Source organism: Artibeus jamaicensis, unplaced genomic scaffold (assembly GCF_021234435.1).
Source record: "Artibeus jamaicensis isolate MK-2021 breed Jamaican fruit bat unplaced genomic scaffold, CSHL_Jam_final scaffold_2693, whole genome shotgun sequence".
Taxonomy (NCBI): domain Eukaryota; kingdom Metazoa; phylum Chordata; class Mammalia; order Chiroptera; family Phyllostomidae; genus Artibeus; species Artibeus jamaicensis.
The window spans coordinates 877,742-892,655 of record NW_026522033.1 but is presented as its reverse complement, the minus strand read 5'-3'; the positions used below and the strand labels follow the sequence as shown (position 1 = coordinate 892,655).

General features: G+C 61.4%; 3 protein-coding genes across 5 annotated transcripts; 2 read left to right on the top strand and 1 right to left on the bottom strand.

The window, feature by feature from the left end:
- The first annotated feature begins 317 nt into the window (after positions 1 to 317).
- Positions 318 to 4,082, top strand: TMEM238 (transmembrane protein 238). 2 transcript variants are annotated; one of them, XR_005084501.2, is made up of 3 exons: positions 318 to 1,019; positions 1,897 to 1,992; positions 3,963 to 4,082. XR_005084501.2 is itself a non-coding variant. In XM_037159800.2 (2 exons), the coding sequence occupies exon 1, from the start codon at positions 474 to 476 to the stop codon at positions 1,008 to 1,010; it is 537 nt and encodes a 178-aa protein (XP_037015695.1). In that variant the 5' UTR covers positions 328 to 473; the 3' UTR covers positions 1,011 to 1,019; positions 3,963 to 4,082. The 2 variants fall into 2 exon arrangements, 1 of the variants encoding a protein (XP_037015695.1); XM_037159800.2 differs by lacking the exon at positions 1,897 to 1,992 and having other exon boundaries at positions 328 to 1,019.
- IL11 (interleukin 11) lies at positions 2,198 to 14,027 on the top strand. Of its 2 annotated transcripts, none has more exons than XM_053656760.1 (5): positions 2,198 to 2,204; positions 12,044 to 12,216; positions 12,396 to 12,482; positions 12,613 to 12,774; positions 13,688 to 14,027. In XM_053656760.1, exons 1-5 carry the CDS (start codon positions 2,198 to 2,200, stop codon positions 13,856 to 13,858), a joined length of 600 nt encoding a protein of 199 aa, XP_053512735.1. In that variant the 3' UTR covers positions 13,859 to 14,027. The 2 variants fall into 2 exon arrangements, with proteins under 2 accessions (XP_053512735.1, XP_053512734.1); XM_053656759.1 differs by lacking the exon at positions 2,198 to 2,204 and adding an exon at positions 10,860 to 10,965.
- TMEM190 (transmembrane protein 190) lies at positions 5,503 to 6,665 on the bottom strand. Its single transcript, XM_037159779.2, has 5 exons — positions 6,608 to 6,665; positions 6,480 to 6,515; positions 5,984 to 6,109; positions 5,813 to 5,897; positions 5,503 to 5,722 (listed from the first exon to the last, which is right to left on the bottom strand). The coding sequence occupies exons 1-5, from the start codon at positions 6,663 to 6,665 to the stop codon at positions 5,503 to 5,505; spliced, it is 525 nt and encodes a 174-aa protein (XP_037015674.1).
- Positions 14,028 to 14,914: the final 887 nt, after the last annotated feature.

Sequence of the window (14,914 nt, the reverse complement as noted above, 5' to 3'; positions counted from 1 at the left end):
TGGCACCCAGGAGGCTCCAAGGGACAGACAATGAGTGAGCGAAACCTCAGCTCCGCAGGGCCTGTGACTGCTGATCCCTGAGTCCCAGAGGTGCTCGTGTTCGAGGGCCTTGTCTGATCCTTGTTTTTGACACTGCCTGTCCCCACTGGTGCACAGAAGGCCCCAGAAGATGGTCTGAAGAGAACAAGGCCCAGATTCCCGCCGCGCCCCGCCCTGCCTCCATTAGAGTGTCCAGAATATTTTCCATGTGTTGCTTCCGCTCTTTGGGGTGCAGGGGTCCTGGGCCACTCCTATGCCTCAGCCCCACGCCCTGCACGGAACTCCGGCCGGGGAGTACCCCGGGCCCGTCCATAGGCGCCCGGCTCAGATGACCGGACGGCAGCCGGGTACACCTGGCGCCGTCCCCGACCCCGCCCCTGGCCGGGCGGCACCCGGAAAGCTCCCCGCCGGAGCCAGAGCGGCGAAGCAGGGCCATGGCGGCAGCGCCAGCAGTGTGCGCCCCGCAGGGTCCCCCGCCGGGTGCACCATCCCCGCCGGTCAGCGCGCCCGCGCCCGCGTCCGGCCTGGGCCGTTGCCGGATGGCGCTGTTGCTGGCCGTGGCGCTGGACGTGGCGGGCATGGCGTCGCTGCTGACCGGCGTGTTTGCGCAGCTGCAGGTGCGGGGTCGTGACTTCGGCGACTTGCTCATTTACTCGGGCGCGCTGCTGGTCTTCATGAGCCTGCTGGGCTGGATCCTATGGTACACTGGCAACATCGAGATCTCGCGCCAGGAGCTCGAGCGCGACTACGGCCTGCAGCCCTCCGCGCTCGCCCGCCTGGCGCGCAAGCTGTCTCGCCGCTGGTCGGCGTCGGCTTCAGCCGCCGCGGGCCAGCGTACGACTCCTGACTCCCGGGGAGCGCGCCGCGCCACCCGCACGCCCCTGCCGCCCAACGCCGGCTCCCGCCGCGTACGCTTGCAGCTCGCTACTCTCGAGGCCGCGCCCGGGGCGGCGGGGGCCGGCACTGAGTGAGAGCCCGAGGTGAGGTTTCGGGAGAAGGGGCGGGGAAGAGACGGAGGGGCGACCGGAGGGATGGCAAGAGTGAGGGGAGAGAGGGAGGGACCAAGGGGAGGGACTGTGGGGGGAAAAAAAGAGATTGAAGGAGAGATGGAGAGTTGGAGGGGCCTAGGGGAAAGAGGGAGGGACAAAGGGCAGAAAGGGAAAGACTTCGGGAGAGATGGAATTAGAGACACCGGGGAAGATGGAGAGATAGAGACAGTGGAGCGAGAGGGACACAGGGCCAGGTCAAGATAGGAAAGGAAAGAAGCAGAGAGTAGCAGAGACCCGGAGCATGGACAGAGCAGCATGAATGCTCCTCCCCGCTCCAGATGAGGGAGAATCACTGTTCGATTGGAGGTCCCTCCCTGCATTCCAGCCCCCAGACGCACCAGATCCCATGTAATCCTAAGTGTACCTGGGTCTCCAAGGTCACACTACTCTTTCCATCCCCATCCCAGGGGAGGACACTGAGGCCCAAAATGATGCCACCTTTTGTCCAGGGGCACACAGCTGGGATTCTCCTGACAAAACATCTAAAGAGAGAGGGGGTAAGAGCAGGAATGACCTAACAAGGCAGGAGAGTGATGGCGACACAGGCCAAGACTCAGGAAAGGCTCCCTACCTCCCTTTTATCCCTCCTCTATTTTCTGTTCCCTTTCCTAAACACACTCTCCAGTGTGCATGCCTCTGCTCAAAGAACTGCTGTGGCTCCCCATTGCCCTCTGGTTAAACCCACACCACTCGTGTGGGCCCACTGTGTCTCAGCATCACACCTTCTCTGCAGGCATGATGGCGTCCCTCAGACTACTAACAGCCAGGTTCTCACACCAGTTGGCCTCTGTTCATGCTCTCCCTACAGCAGGAGTGCCCTTGCTGTCTGTACTCCACAGAAAACTTCCCCTGTGTCCTTTAAGATCCGGCTCAACTCTGCTGCCTTTCTCTGGGTCTTCACATTGTGAGTTACCCATTATTGCTTGTATCATCATCCTGTGTCCTGTCTGTGTGTGCTGGTACTGTCTCTCCCACCCAGCAGGGAGCCCCTGGAGGTGAGGTCTGAGTCTCTGATATCTGTGTTCTTAGCACTTCCCAGCAAAAAGAGAACCCGAGAAATCAGAGGTTGATGATTACCCAAATGGACAGATGGATGAATGAATAGGTGGATGAATTGCCTGGATAGGTGGGTGGATAGAGAGACAAATGGATGGATTAGTGGGTGGATGGATGGATGGATGGACTGGTTGGTGAATGGGTGGATGGGTGGGTGGATGGATAAGTTGATGGAGGGCAGATGAGTTGATGAGTGGGTAAATGGATGGATGGATGGATTACTTCATGGATGGATAGGTGGATGAATTAGTTGATGGATGGATAAGTTGATGGATGGATGGGTACATAGATGAATGGATGAGTGGGTGGATGGATGCACAGTTACATGAATGCACAAATGGATAGTTGGATGGATGGATTGGTGGATGGATGGATGGATGAATAGGTTGGTTGATGGGTGGCTGGTTGGATCACTGGATGGCTAGATAAATTGGCTGATGGATGTCTGGCTGGATAGATATGACTGGATTAGTGGGTGGGTAGATGGGTGAAGGGGTGGTAGGCTGGATGATTTGGGCTGATGGGTAAGAATGTGGATGAGTGGGTGGTTGGGTTTGTTAATGGGTGAATGAACAGGTGGAACAAATGGATGGGTGATTGAGTCCGTTTCTGAAATGGAGTTTCCATAAAACAATTAAACCTTAATGTCTTAAAACATTCTTTTTTTAAAGTTTTTTTAAAGATTTTATTTATCTTTTAGAGGGGAAAGGAAGGAGAGAGGGAGAGAAATATCAATGTATGGTTGCCTCTCATGCATCCCCTGCTGGGAACTGGCGTGCAACCCAGGCATGTGCCCTGACTGGGAATTGAACCTTGATCCTTTGCTTCACAGGCCCGCATTCAATCCACTGAGCTACACCATCCAGGGCTTAAAACATTCTTTATATGTGATGAATTAACTTTTCTTTTATACATCCGGAGCCATACTAGGCCTACACCCTCCTTTGTGAGAATTAAGAAAGTAGCCATACATTCTGTCCTGTGGTTCAAGTGAGGAAACCATTTCAGGAAAAGATGAACAGCTGTATAATAGGGCAAGCATGAGCTAACACAAAATTTGGCATATAATGCGGAAATAACCGCCTGTGGTTACAATTACCCCCCGAAAAATGCTTTATCATACCCACAAGTCTCCCAGCGCTGGGTGGCTCTCCACTGCTAGAACCACCTGCCAGAAACTGGCCAAGCTGACGGGAGTGTAAGCCCGTTAGAAGGAGCAAGTCGACGTGGCTGGTTGGATAGATGGGTAGATGGATGGACGGATGAGTGGTAGATGGACAGATGGAATCCAGACACAGGACTCCTCCTCAGTGCGGAAGGTGAGATGCTCCCAGCGTGTGAAGAACAGCTTGAATTTTCAGAGGAACCCATAGGTTTTGACTGCAGTGCCTCCCCCCAACTCTGGGGCCAAACTCAGTAGAGTGGCCACGAAGACCCACCTCCACCTTCGTCACTTGTCCCCCTCTGTCACCTTTCTCAGTCTCTGCCTGCCTGCCTGTCTTTCTGCATCTGTCCCCATGTCTCTGTTCCAGTCTTTCTCCCGGTCTCCAGTGTCTTTTTGTCTCCGCACCTCTGTCTCTCCCGGTCCCTCATCCCCCACCTGTCCCATTGTGTCCCAGGGAGTTAAAGTCCTGAGCTGCAGCCATCAGGGCATGGAGGGGTGAGGATCCGGTGGGCAAGTGTGTGGTCCAGGGGTGAGGGGGATGAAGCAGGTGGAAAGGGCTTCCCCTGCATTTCCCAGGTCCCTGGGCAGCGGGCACAGGGGACATGTGGCTATGGGGACCCCAGCAGCCACTAACACCACCCTCCCTCCTGCAGACCAGCTCATGGCCCCACCTGCCAGGACCCGACCAAGATGGGCAGCTGCTCCCAACATCCCGTGGCCGCCAGGATGCCTCCCTGTGCTCCTCTGTCACCTGGATAAATGACTGCTTCCCAGCTCTGCTTGTCTGTCTGGGAGAGGGACATCACACAGGGAGGGGTGTGGGGAAGGCCCAGGTGCACTACTAGGTCACATCCACTTGCTCCTGACTATCTCAGAGCCCCTGGGGACATGGGAGCCCAGCTCCACCAGGATCCTGAGCCCAGGCTCATCCTCTCGGTCCAGACCTCCCTCCACCCAGGCCCCTCTGTTCGTTTGGGGCCCTTCAAGAAGCAGACAGAGGGACAAATTAGACTTGCAGGATATTTACTGGGGGGGGAACTTTCGGAGCGGAGGTTGGTGTGGGTCTGAGGCTGAGAAAGGACAGGAGGAAGGAAGGAGGGTCAGAGTTAAGATGAGTCTTAGAATGTAACACACTTCCGAGAAAATCTCTGCCAGGCTGCTGGGGTCTGAGAGCTGAGCTTGTCTGCTGGGGGGGGGGCTCATGCCCTGCAGGGCCCCCACTGTGCTCAGGCATTGGGTGGGGAGCCTGGCAGATGCTGGTGGGGGAGACACATGATACCACGGTGGGTGTCAGAGGCAGTCAGGGGCGGTGGCGCTTCCTACCGGGAAGAGAGCTGAGGGGTACACCCCTTGGCTGAAGCGCACCCCCCCCAGCCAAGTTCAGGCCACCCCCAACTCGCTCATTTCAGATCCCCTCAGTCCAGAACCCACGTCATTCAGCCCAGGCCCCCAAATCAGCCTGGGGGGCCTCATCAGTTCAGGTCCCCTCGGCTCACATCCTCCTCACTTACCTACTCCTCATTCCAGCCCCATTCAGTTCATACCCTCCCTGGTCACAGCCCAGGCCCCCCGTTCGACCCACCGCTCTAGTCAAGCACACGCATACATATGCCCGCTGCCTCCAGGGCTCATCCACCTCCGGCTCCCGTGGCTCTCAGGAGAGAGACCACCAGTTTATACGCTCTATCTTTTTTTATTTTTATCTTTTAAGATTTTGTTTACTTATTTATAGAGTGAGGGGAAGGGAAGGAGAAAGCAAGGGAGAGAAGCATCAGTGTGTGGCCGCCCCTTGAGCGTGCCCCACGGAAGACCTGGCCCCGCAACCAACCCAGGCATGTGCCCCAACCGGCAATCGAACCAGCAACTCTTTGGTTCACAGTCCCATGCTCAATCCACTGAGCCACACCAGCGCGAAGCCTATCTTTTTTTTTAATTTTTATTAAAGATTTTATTGAAGATTTTATCTATTAATTTTTAGAGAAGGGAAGGGATGGAGAAAGAGGAAGAGAAGCATCCATGTGTGGTTGCCTCTTGCGCACCCCCTACTGGGGACCCACGCAACCGAGGCCTGCGCCCTGACTGGGAATCGCACCTGCGACCTCTCGGTTCGCAGGCTGGCGCTCAGTCCAGGGAGCCACACCAGCCAGGGCTATATGCTATATCTTTATTGAGGGGTCCCCCCCAGAGGCACCCCTAATCTTCATCCTCCCCTTCTGTTTCTTCACCCCCTTCGTTGGTCCCTGAGTTGTCCAGGGTACTCCTCAAAGGCAGAGTGTTTGAGGCACTGCCTGCGGAGGCCTTTTTCTTGTTCCGACTCCCCCGGTCCTGGGACGACAGAGAGACGGCCCTGGACGATTTGCCTTTGCCCTGCAGGAACCCGGGGAGGCGCAGCATATCCTGTTTCTCAGCCCACCTGCCCGGAAGGGGAAACACTCGGCCTTAGCCTGTCCACCTGCTCCACTGGGGGGCCCCGGAACCCCCCCCGAGCCCCAACCCCACTTGCCAGAACAAGATGATGCTGCAGATGAGGAAGAGAAGGCCTGCACATGACCAGCTCAGCGCCCACATGTGTTTCCACCGCAGGTTTTCTGGACAAAGTTCAGACCTTTGAGACTCGGGGGTCTTGGTTGCCAGCCTCCTCCCCTGGGGGGGGCCCAGTCTTCCCGGCGCTCACCGTCTAGCCGCTGGTGGTAGCAGAACCCGTCTCGGTAGCAGCATCGTAGACGCAGACAGAGATTGGGGTTCTTGATGGCCGCCTGACCCCCACAGCTCTCCCGCTCTCCCGGGTCTCCTTCACAGCCTGGGGGCCGACCACGAGTGGCGGTGATGTCTCGGAGCCTGGCCTCCAGGGCCGTGGAGCTCCAGCATCCCAAGGCCAAGCTCTGCCGCTGACTGCCTAGTGCTTGCTCTGTGCAGACCCAGGAGTCCAGGCCCCCAGCCCCTCCTCTCTCAGACCCTCCTCCCTCAGACCCAGGAGTCCAGGCCCCCAGCCCCTCCTCCCTCAGACCCAGGGATCCTGGCCCCCAGCCCCACCTCCCTCAGACCCAGGAGTCCAGCCCCCCAGCCCCTCCTCCCTCAGACCCAGGAGTCCAGGCCCCCAACACCCCCTTCCCTTTGGACCCAAGAGTCTAATCTGGGCCCTGGGCACCCCGGATTCATCCACTGCTCACTCCACGGATAGAAGAACCCCTGGATGCCATTCCCATCTGTGGTGGGAAAATAGATGGTGTCAGGCGCTGTCAGGAGGGTGAGGAAGCCCCCTGCTCAGCTCTCTGACCCTCTCTCCGGGGCCCCTCACCTACTGAGCCCTGCATCAGCAGGAAGAGGCTCAAAGCTGGGATCCCACAGCCCACCATGTCACCTCCTCAGACCCCTGGGGTCTCTGTGATGACAGACCTGGAGGGCCATCCCCCAGCAATCAGGGGGCCCCGCCCGCTCGCCCGCCCGCCCAGCCCCCAGGGTTCCAAGTTCTGTTGCTGCGGAGCCCCCTTAGCAACGAGAAAGAAGCAAGGGGGTGTCACACTAGTCTGGTCACGCCCGGTTGCCAGGGAGTTGCTTCTTGGCAACCAGGTGGAAGAGGCTTTGGAGGTGGGGTGGGGGCCTAGCTAGAAGAGCCTCCTTAGTGACCTGCATGGAAAGTGGGTGGGGGGTCCTCACCCACCAGGGGACTGAGGGGCGGGCACCCGAGTCCTTGCCAAAGAATCTCCCTGTTAGTGATCTAAGGCCGGCAAGCAGCTCTAGGTGGAGCCCTGGAGTCTCCTGAGGCCTCATGGCCAAGGGTCTATCCCCTAGTCAGCAAGGGCAAGAGGGCCTGAGGCTCAGAAGGGCTCCCTGAGCCCCATTGCTCAGGGGAACCCCCTGACACCCAGGAGGCTAGGAGGGAGGGCAAGGAGACAGTAGGGGTCAGGCGCTTGCTCAGGGGTCCCCTGGCCTTGGGGATGGTCCAGGCACCCTGGTGGAGAGTATGCAACCAGAGTAGTTCTATCCACGCCAGAGACCTCAGGGCCCAGGGGTGAGGGGGTCTCGTGGGCAGGGAGAACGTTCGCCCACCGAGGCCTGTCTCCCCACTAGCAAATGGGGAAAGGGATCCAAGTAGGGTCCTCAGACTTCTGGCTTGGGGTCTGTCCTTCAGCCGTCCCCCAGTTCTTCCTGAGTGAACTCCCACTCTCCTTTGCAGGACAGGGAACAGGGTGCCGGGCTCTCCTGGGGCAGCGAATCTTTGTGTCCATCCATGCTCCTGTGTCTGAGGGAGAAGGGACCTGGGGGGCCTGGACACCTGATTCAGAGGGAATGTGGGGGGCGGTCCGGACTCCTGGAGGGGGCCAGGGAGGGGGTCTGAGGGCGACTGTTCAGGAATCCAGACCCCCCCACTTCTCGGGAAGCCCCGTGAGGCTGATTGCATTCTGTCATCTGTAAACATCCTGATGGGAGCTGAGTGGGCCCTGGGCTGCCTCCGTCAGAGATGACACAGGTCAGAGGGGGCTCGGCAGGGGGCCGGGGGTGGGGGGTCAGTGGGGTGGTGGGGCTGAGGCCCGGCAGCTGCTGACCGTTTCCTGTGTCAACATCATCTGGACCCACTTCCAATTCCCGGGATTCCTCAGGGATCAAGGAGGGGGTGGGGTGGGGGCGGGGCTGCCGGGCCCTGGACCGCGGCTTGGGCCTGGGGGGGGCCCCCGCCGTCACGGCCCTTACCGCTAATGACAGGTTTGGGCTGCCTCTGCGGCTCGCCTGCCCCGTCACCCCCCAGAGGCCAGACAGGACCCCCCAGGGACAGACAGACGGACACACACACACACAGGGCCTGGGACCTGCTGACCTCACACCAGCCAGCCCCGCCTCGCCTAGGGGCCAGCCCAGGAGCGGGGACCCTGGGCTCCCTCCTCATGTCCCTGTGGCATCTCCCCGCCAAGACCACCCCTCAGAGCCTCAGGCCCCCGTTCTCCCCAAGTGTTGCGTCTCAGCCTGGGAGCTTGTCTCTCTGCATCTCAAGGGGGTTCTTGTTTTTGCATCTCTGCCTTTTTCTCACCCTGGGTCACTGTGCTCCATCTTTATTTCTGCTTGGCATCCTCTCTCCCTGCTCGGGATTCCCCCGTCCTGCTTCTCTCCTCACCCTCCTTTCCACAGAAGGAGCCTGAGTGTCCCCAACTCCGAGAAAGACCTAGAGATCCTGAACCACATTCCCCTCCTGTCCCGCACCCGCCCAGTCTCCCTCAGCCTCCTGGGGCACCTGGGCGAAGGGGACCCCACAGCCCCGGGGTCAGGGTTAGGCAGATGTGGGAACTGGCCCCAGTCCCAAAATTGCACTATAGCAACACATTTGTCTCCACCTTTCTAGACAGTAGGGATTTAGGCCTGGACACCTGACACCTGGGTCTGAGGGGGGAGGGGCTGGGGACCTGGACTCCGTGGGTCGACTCTGCGGACCAGGGCTGGCTCTCCAGGTTTCCTGTAGGTGGAAGGGGCTCCTCTGACCAGACCCCTATCTTTGCTCTCACATTTGCCCCAGGCCCAGTCCCCATTCCCTGAGGCCAGTCCATCCCCCAAGCTGGTGGCCTGAGTCACCTTGGCTGGCCCCCGCCGGTCTGGGGGGGGGCTACGTCAGTTCTCCCCTCACTGACGCAGCCTTGGGCCCCCCACACTGACTCAGCCGGAAGCAGGCCCCCTGAGGGGTGGAGACCCAGTGGTCAGATGCCTAAGTCCCAGCGGGAGCAGGGGCTGGGGTGGGCCCCTGGGGGGCCGTGGAAGGGGTGGCCATGACCAAAAGAGAGAGAGAGACAGGGCGCCTGCGTGCTTACCTGAGGCGATGAGGTCATGTCCCACCATGGGGGGGCTGTGACCTCACCTCCCTGGGGACCTCAGCAGTTGCCCCCCCCAGTGGTGAGGGATGACTCCAGCTGCCATTCGTTCCCAGAGCCCCCCTGCCAGCTCAGCACAGACTGGGGGCCAGGATGGGGGTCTGCAGGGAGACCTCTGGAAGGGCTCGTCACCTTTTGTCTTCTCCTTTTCATCACGCCTCTCTCCGCCGCCCTGGGAGGGGAGGGCGGGGTGCTCCTGGGGACCTGGGTTCTGTGTCAGCCCCTCACTGTCTCTGCCTCGCACCCGGCTGGCGGCCACCCCTCTGCCCCACACACCTGGTGCTCACCGCCTGCGTGCCTGCATCGGCAGCTCTGGCCCCAGAACCCCTCTCCCTCTCCAGCCCCCACCTCTGCACAGTGTCCCCTCCGTAGGGCTGCTGTCTCCACGTTTCTCAGTGGCTGTACCACGTCCCCCGGTGGCTACATCTTTTCTGTCTCCCTGAACGTGTTAATAAAAACCAGCAAACACAGCAATGGTTCGCATTTGTTGAGAGCTGACCGACGGCGTGCTTTTTTTTTTTTTTTTTACCTGAGCGAGCTCCCTCTGACCATACTGAGGCGTTTGAGGGGTGGAGGTGGGGTACTCGGCTATCCCCATTTCACAGGGAAACTGGGGGCACAGAGGGGTGAAGCCTGGGGCCTCAGGTCCCACCTCTCCTGGGTGTCTCAGCATCTCTCACTCGGTGCCCTGGCGTCCCCGTCTCTGGTTCTCTCCCACCTTCCTGTCCCTACCTGTCACCTGGAGAAAGGCTCTCCCCTCACTCTGTCCCCGTGGCTGACTCCTGACCCTGACTCCTTCTGTGACGTGGGGCCTCTTTCTCTTTGCTACTCTGACTTGGTGTCTCCATTTTTCCCCATGAGGGTCTTCTGGGCCCTGGTCCCCTCTCTCTCTCTCTCTCTGAGACGCCACCGTGTCTCTGTCCCTCTTCCTCGGGGGGGGGGTCACTGTGGGTCTCTCCAAATCTCTCATGGTGCCACCTTCCTCTCTCCCTCTCTCTGCTGGCTGACCTTGAGCCTCTCCTCTCGGAGTTGCTGGTCCTCTCTGCTTCTGCAATGTGTCTCCAGGGTTTCTTTCTCTGTCACTGCACCTCAGACTCTGCCTCTGGGCCCCAGTGACCCCAATCTGCCTGTGTGTCTCTTGCGACCTTCCTGGGCCTCAGTTTCTCCAACTCTATCCCTCTCTCTCTGTCCCTTGGAACAGCGCCCCCGACCCAGAGCCTCCATTCCCCCAGGCCCGCCCCGTTGCTCTGCGCCCCGTCACCCTCTCCCCCCAGGCCCCCCATCTCGCTGCCTGCCCTGGTCCAGCAGGACCCCCACCCGCAGCCGGGCCCCAGCCCTTGAGCCGCGTGTGTCTGCCCCGGCGGCGGCCGGGCCGAGGAGGTGGAGGGAGGGGACGCCAATGACCTCACCAGCCCCTCTCCGACCACCCCCCCCCTTTCCCTTTCAACTTTTCCAACTTTTCGTTCCGTGCCCTCCTCCGAGCGAGGCGGCGTGAGCCCTGCGAGGCAGCCGGCTCCGTCTGAATGGAAAAGGGAGGCAGGGAGGGTGAGTCAGGATGTGTCAGGGCGCCCTCCCCTGCCGCCTGCCCCCCGCCCGCCCGCCCCGGCCCCCTATATAACCCCCCAGGCGAACACACTCCCTCACTGCCGAGGCCCTGGCTGCTCCACGCACATGCCTCCCCTCCCCAGGCCGAGGCCCAGCTGACCCCTGGGGCTCCCCCGGCAGCGGACAGGGAAGGGTTAAAGGCCCCCAGCTCCCTGCCCCCTGCCCTGGGGAACCCTACCCTGTGGGGACATGAACAGTAAGTTGGTTCAAGTTCATGGGATGGGGGGGGAGCAGGGAGGGAGGAGGGTGGGACCTCTGGCGGGGAGGGTGCGGAGCAGACAGACAGCGGAATGGGACGCCGAGACGGGAGCGAGAGAGAGCGATGGGGAGGCGGACGAGGAGAGGAGGGCAGAGTCTGGGAGAGCCGGCAACCTGGAGCGGGGCGGGCGAGGGGGGCGACGAAGGGACAGAGGCTCGGGGACCTCGAGACGTGGGCACGCCCAGGGACAGAGAGACAAAACGCAGCGAGGTGACCCCAAAGGGCCCAGGACGCCCAAGGGGGCCCCGGGGACGCGAGACGCACACGCCCAGGGACCCCAACCCAGGCGGCACGGGGGAAACTGAGGCAGAGAGCGCAAGGAGGTGAGAGCCGGGAGCAGGAGGAGAGACAGGGGTGCAGACGGAAACGGGGAAGACGGACGGGTGCCCACGGACGGACGGACGGACAGCGGCGGGCGCAGCCCCGGGGGCGGGCTGGGGGTGTGCGGCGGGAGCGGGGCAGCCCGGGGGGCGCTGATTGGCTGCGGGAGGCGGAGGGCGGGGCCCGGGGGGGGATGGGCGGCCGGGGAGGCAGCGGTGGCCCGAGCCCCAGCGCCGCGCCAGCTGTGCCCGGCTCTCGGGCCCAGGTGTGCCGGGCATCCCGCACCGCGGCGGGCGCACCGCGGCGGGCGCGCCGAGTCCCACCCCGGGAGCGTCTCCGGGGAGGGTCTAGGGCCTCCGGGTCTCAGGCCGGAGCTCCCTCCCCTGCTCTCAGTCCGGCCCGGGGTTCCCGGGGCCCCGGGAGGGGGCAGGTTCTGGCCTGTGCCTCCCCCTCACGCCCCGCCCCGGGGCCCAGATTCCGGCGTCCGGGGGCGGACGGGAGACGCCCGGCCCGTCTACCCGCCCGGGGCCGCGTCTGCTCCGACGGGCGGGGCAGCCAGAGCCGGAGAGGGAGAGGGAAGCCCGCCCCGGCCGGCAACCGGCCCTGCGCGCTCCGCCCTGGGACGCGAGACCCCCAGCCCTCCTGTCCGGGACCAAACGTCCCGCCTGAGCTTTCTGCCTCCTCCCGCCCGCAGGTGTTTGCTGCCTGGTTCTGGTCGCGCTGAGCCTGTGGCCAGAGAGAGCTGCTGCCCCAGGGCCACCTCCTGGCCCCCCGAAGGCTTCCCCAGACCCTCGGGCCGAGCTGGACAGCGCCGTGCTCCTGACGCGCTCGCTCCTCGCGGACACTCGGCAGCTGGCGGCGCAGCTGGTAGGAGAGACTGGAGAGGATGGGCGGGGGACCTGGACCGGGACCGAGGCTCGGGCGGTATCTGGGCTTCCACGGTGGCACAGACGGGGTGGGCGGGGGGGAGTTGGAGGCCTGCGGTTGGGGGATGAAGGGACCCCCAGAGCTGGGCAGGGTCCCCCTCATAGCTTTTTCCCGCCCAGAGAGAGAAATTCCCAGCCGACGGAGACCACAATCTGGACTCCCTGCCCACTTTGGCCATGAGTGCAGGGGCGCTGGGAGCCCTGCAGGTGAGAGCGGGAAAGAGGAATGGGGGTGAAGAAGGGAGCTGAGCCTTGGAGGGGGTCCGGGGGTGTCGGGGGGGGCAGCAAGGCCCGGTGCCAGGTGCGCTGACAAGCCCCACGCCCTGTCATCCCCCAGCTTCCCGGTGTGTTGACAAGGCTTCGGGCAGATCTGCTCTCCTACCTGCGGCACGTGCAGTGGCTACGCAGGGCGGGAGGCCCATCCCTGCGGACCCTGGAGCCGGAGCTGGGGGCCCTGCAGGCGCGGCTGGACCGGCTGCTGCGCCGGCTGCAGCTCCTGGTAGGACATCCCTGCTCAGGGCCCGCCCCCTGCCCCGTGTCCTCAGGATCCCGTGGTCCTGAGGCCCCAGGCTCCAAAATCCTGCCTGAAAACTCTTCGTCTCATCTCAGAAACTCAGAGACCCCACAATCTCATGACCCCAAAACTCCCACTAAAACTCTGAAGCCCTAAGACTCAACAGTCCAAACCCTCCCCCCCGAGACTCGGAGACCCTGGCCTCAAGACAGCACGTTCTGGAACCTGAGCCCGGGAAACTCTGAACCCCCAGACCCTGAGATTTTCCAGATCCTAACAGGACAGAGTAGAGACCCTGACTTGAGCAAACCCAGAGCTAAAGCACCTAGACTCCGAGGTCTGAAATTATAAGCCCTGACTCCTGAAGACTCCAGGGGCTGAGTGTGAGGGAGGCCAGGAGGCCCCAAGATCCTGAGTTCCACAGTCACAGACCTAAGACCCTAAGACCCCTGGGCTGGACTCCCCAAGACTCTGGACCTCAAATTCCAGTTCCCAGTTCTGAGACCTCACACGTGAGAAGCCAGGCCTCACCTGTGAGTTCTTGAGACCTCAGGCCACAGCCCCAAGATCTGGGCCTTGCCCTAGGCGTGAGCCCACCGTGCCCAGCCCTGACCCAGCCCCAGCCAGGGTCCCAGCCCTGCTCCTACAGACCTCCCCCTCGATTCCCATGGCCCTGGAAACCCTCACCCTTTGGGCACAGCCTTCATTTCCTGAATTGCCTACCCAGGCACCCACCATGCAGGCCAGAGACACTCTGGAAATATGCAGCCTGAACAATGCCCCCCCCCAACACCCAACCTGATTGAACAAAGGCTCTGAACGCCCCTTCCCGGACCCTTCCGCGACCCCTTCCTCTGCACCCCTGGCCTGTGGCTGACTCTCTGTCCTCTGCCCGCAGATGTCTCGCCTGGCCCTGCCCCAGGCGCCCCCAGACCCGCTGGCGCCCCCGCTGGCCCCACCGTCCTCAGCCTGGGGAGGCATCCGGGCGGCCCACGCCGTCCTCGGAGGGCTGCACCTGACGCTGGACTGGGCGGTGCGGGGCTTGCTGCTGCTCAAGACTCGGCTGTGACCCGCCCCCCAGAGCGGCCCGCGTCCTTCACCGCCAGACCTTATTTATTTATTTATTTCGGGACTGGGGGCGTGGCAGCCAGAAGAACCCCCTCTTCCTATTATCTCCCCCTAGTTAGAGATAGTCCCCCTAGGAGACCTGGGTAGGGACACCTGTGCCTTATTTATACTTATTTATTTCAGGAGGTGGGCGGGAGGCACGGGGGACTCAGGGTCCCCAGCAGGAGGGGCCTGGGGTCCCGGATTCTTGGCTCTCTGAGAAGTCTGGCCACAGTCATGGCCCCCACTCCTCTGGGCCTAAGCAGGAGCATATACTATTTATTAAAACTATTACTTTTTGTGCTGGGGTGGGGAGGGAGGGGGAAGGAGGCCTGGGTTTTTGTACAAAAAACTTGAGAAACCTTTTGTGAGATGGAGAAGGAGGAATTAAACTTGTTACACACATCCGCTCAGAGGCTATTTCTATGGGGGGGCTCGTGGCATGGAGCTGGATGTCGGGGCCCCTGGGCAAGGAAGAGGGAGGGACCCCAAATGAGCAAGGCCATGGAAAGCCACCAGGGCCTCAGGGCCCCTGAACCCTGAGGGGCAGGGTCTGGGCCTCACCTGGTGCCTGGCATTTTGTAAGCATTCAATCAGTGTTTAACGGAAAGCTCCAGAGGGCCACCCAGGGACCGACAGAGCTCATGCAGGGCAAAGCTGGAAGGGGAAGCTCGCTCCCCGTGGCAGAGTTCACACCAGCAAATCAGAAACAACCTAGTGTGTCCAACCATGGGGATGGCTCAATAAATCAGGGCGCATCCGGCGACGGAAGGTAGCCGAGAGGGAGCTGCCGAGGCTGCTTTGGACGCAGGAAGAGCAGGCTGCAAACCAGGGCACGATCCCCATTCTGTGTTTCTCTGCATATATGTTAAAAAAAAAAACCTCCTTGGAGGAACTATACCAGAATGTTGACAATGACTGCCTCCAGACAGAAGGTGTGGGGTGGCACTGTGGGTGACTTATCATTTGTGCTTGTAATCTCCAAAATTTCTACATGTATTTGGCATGACACGTTGTT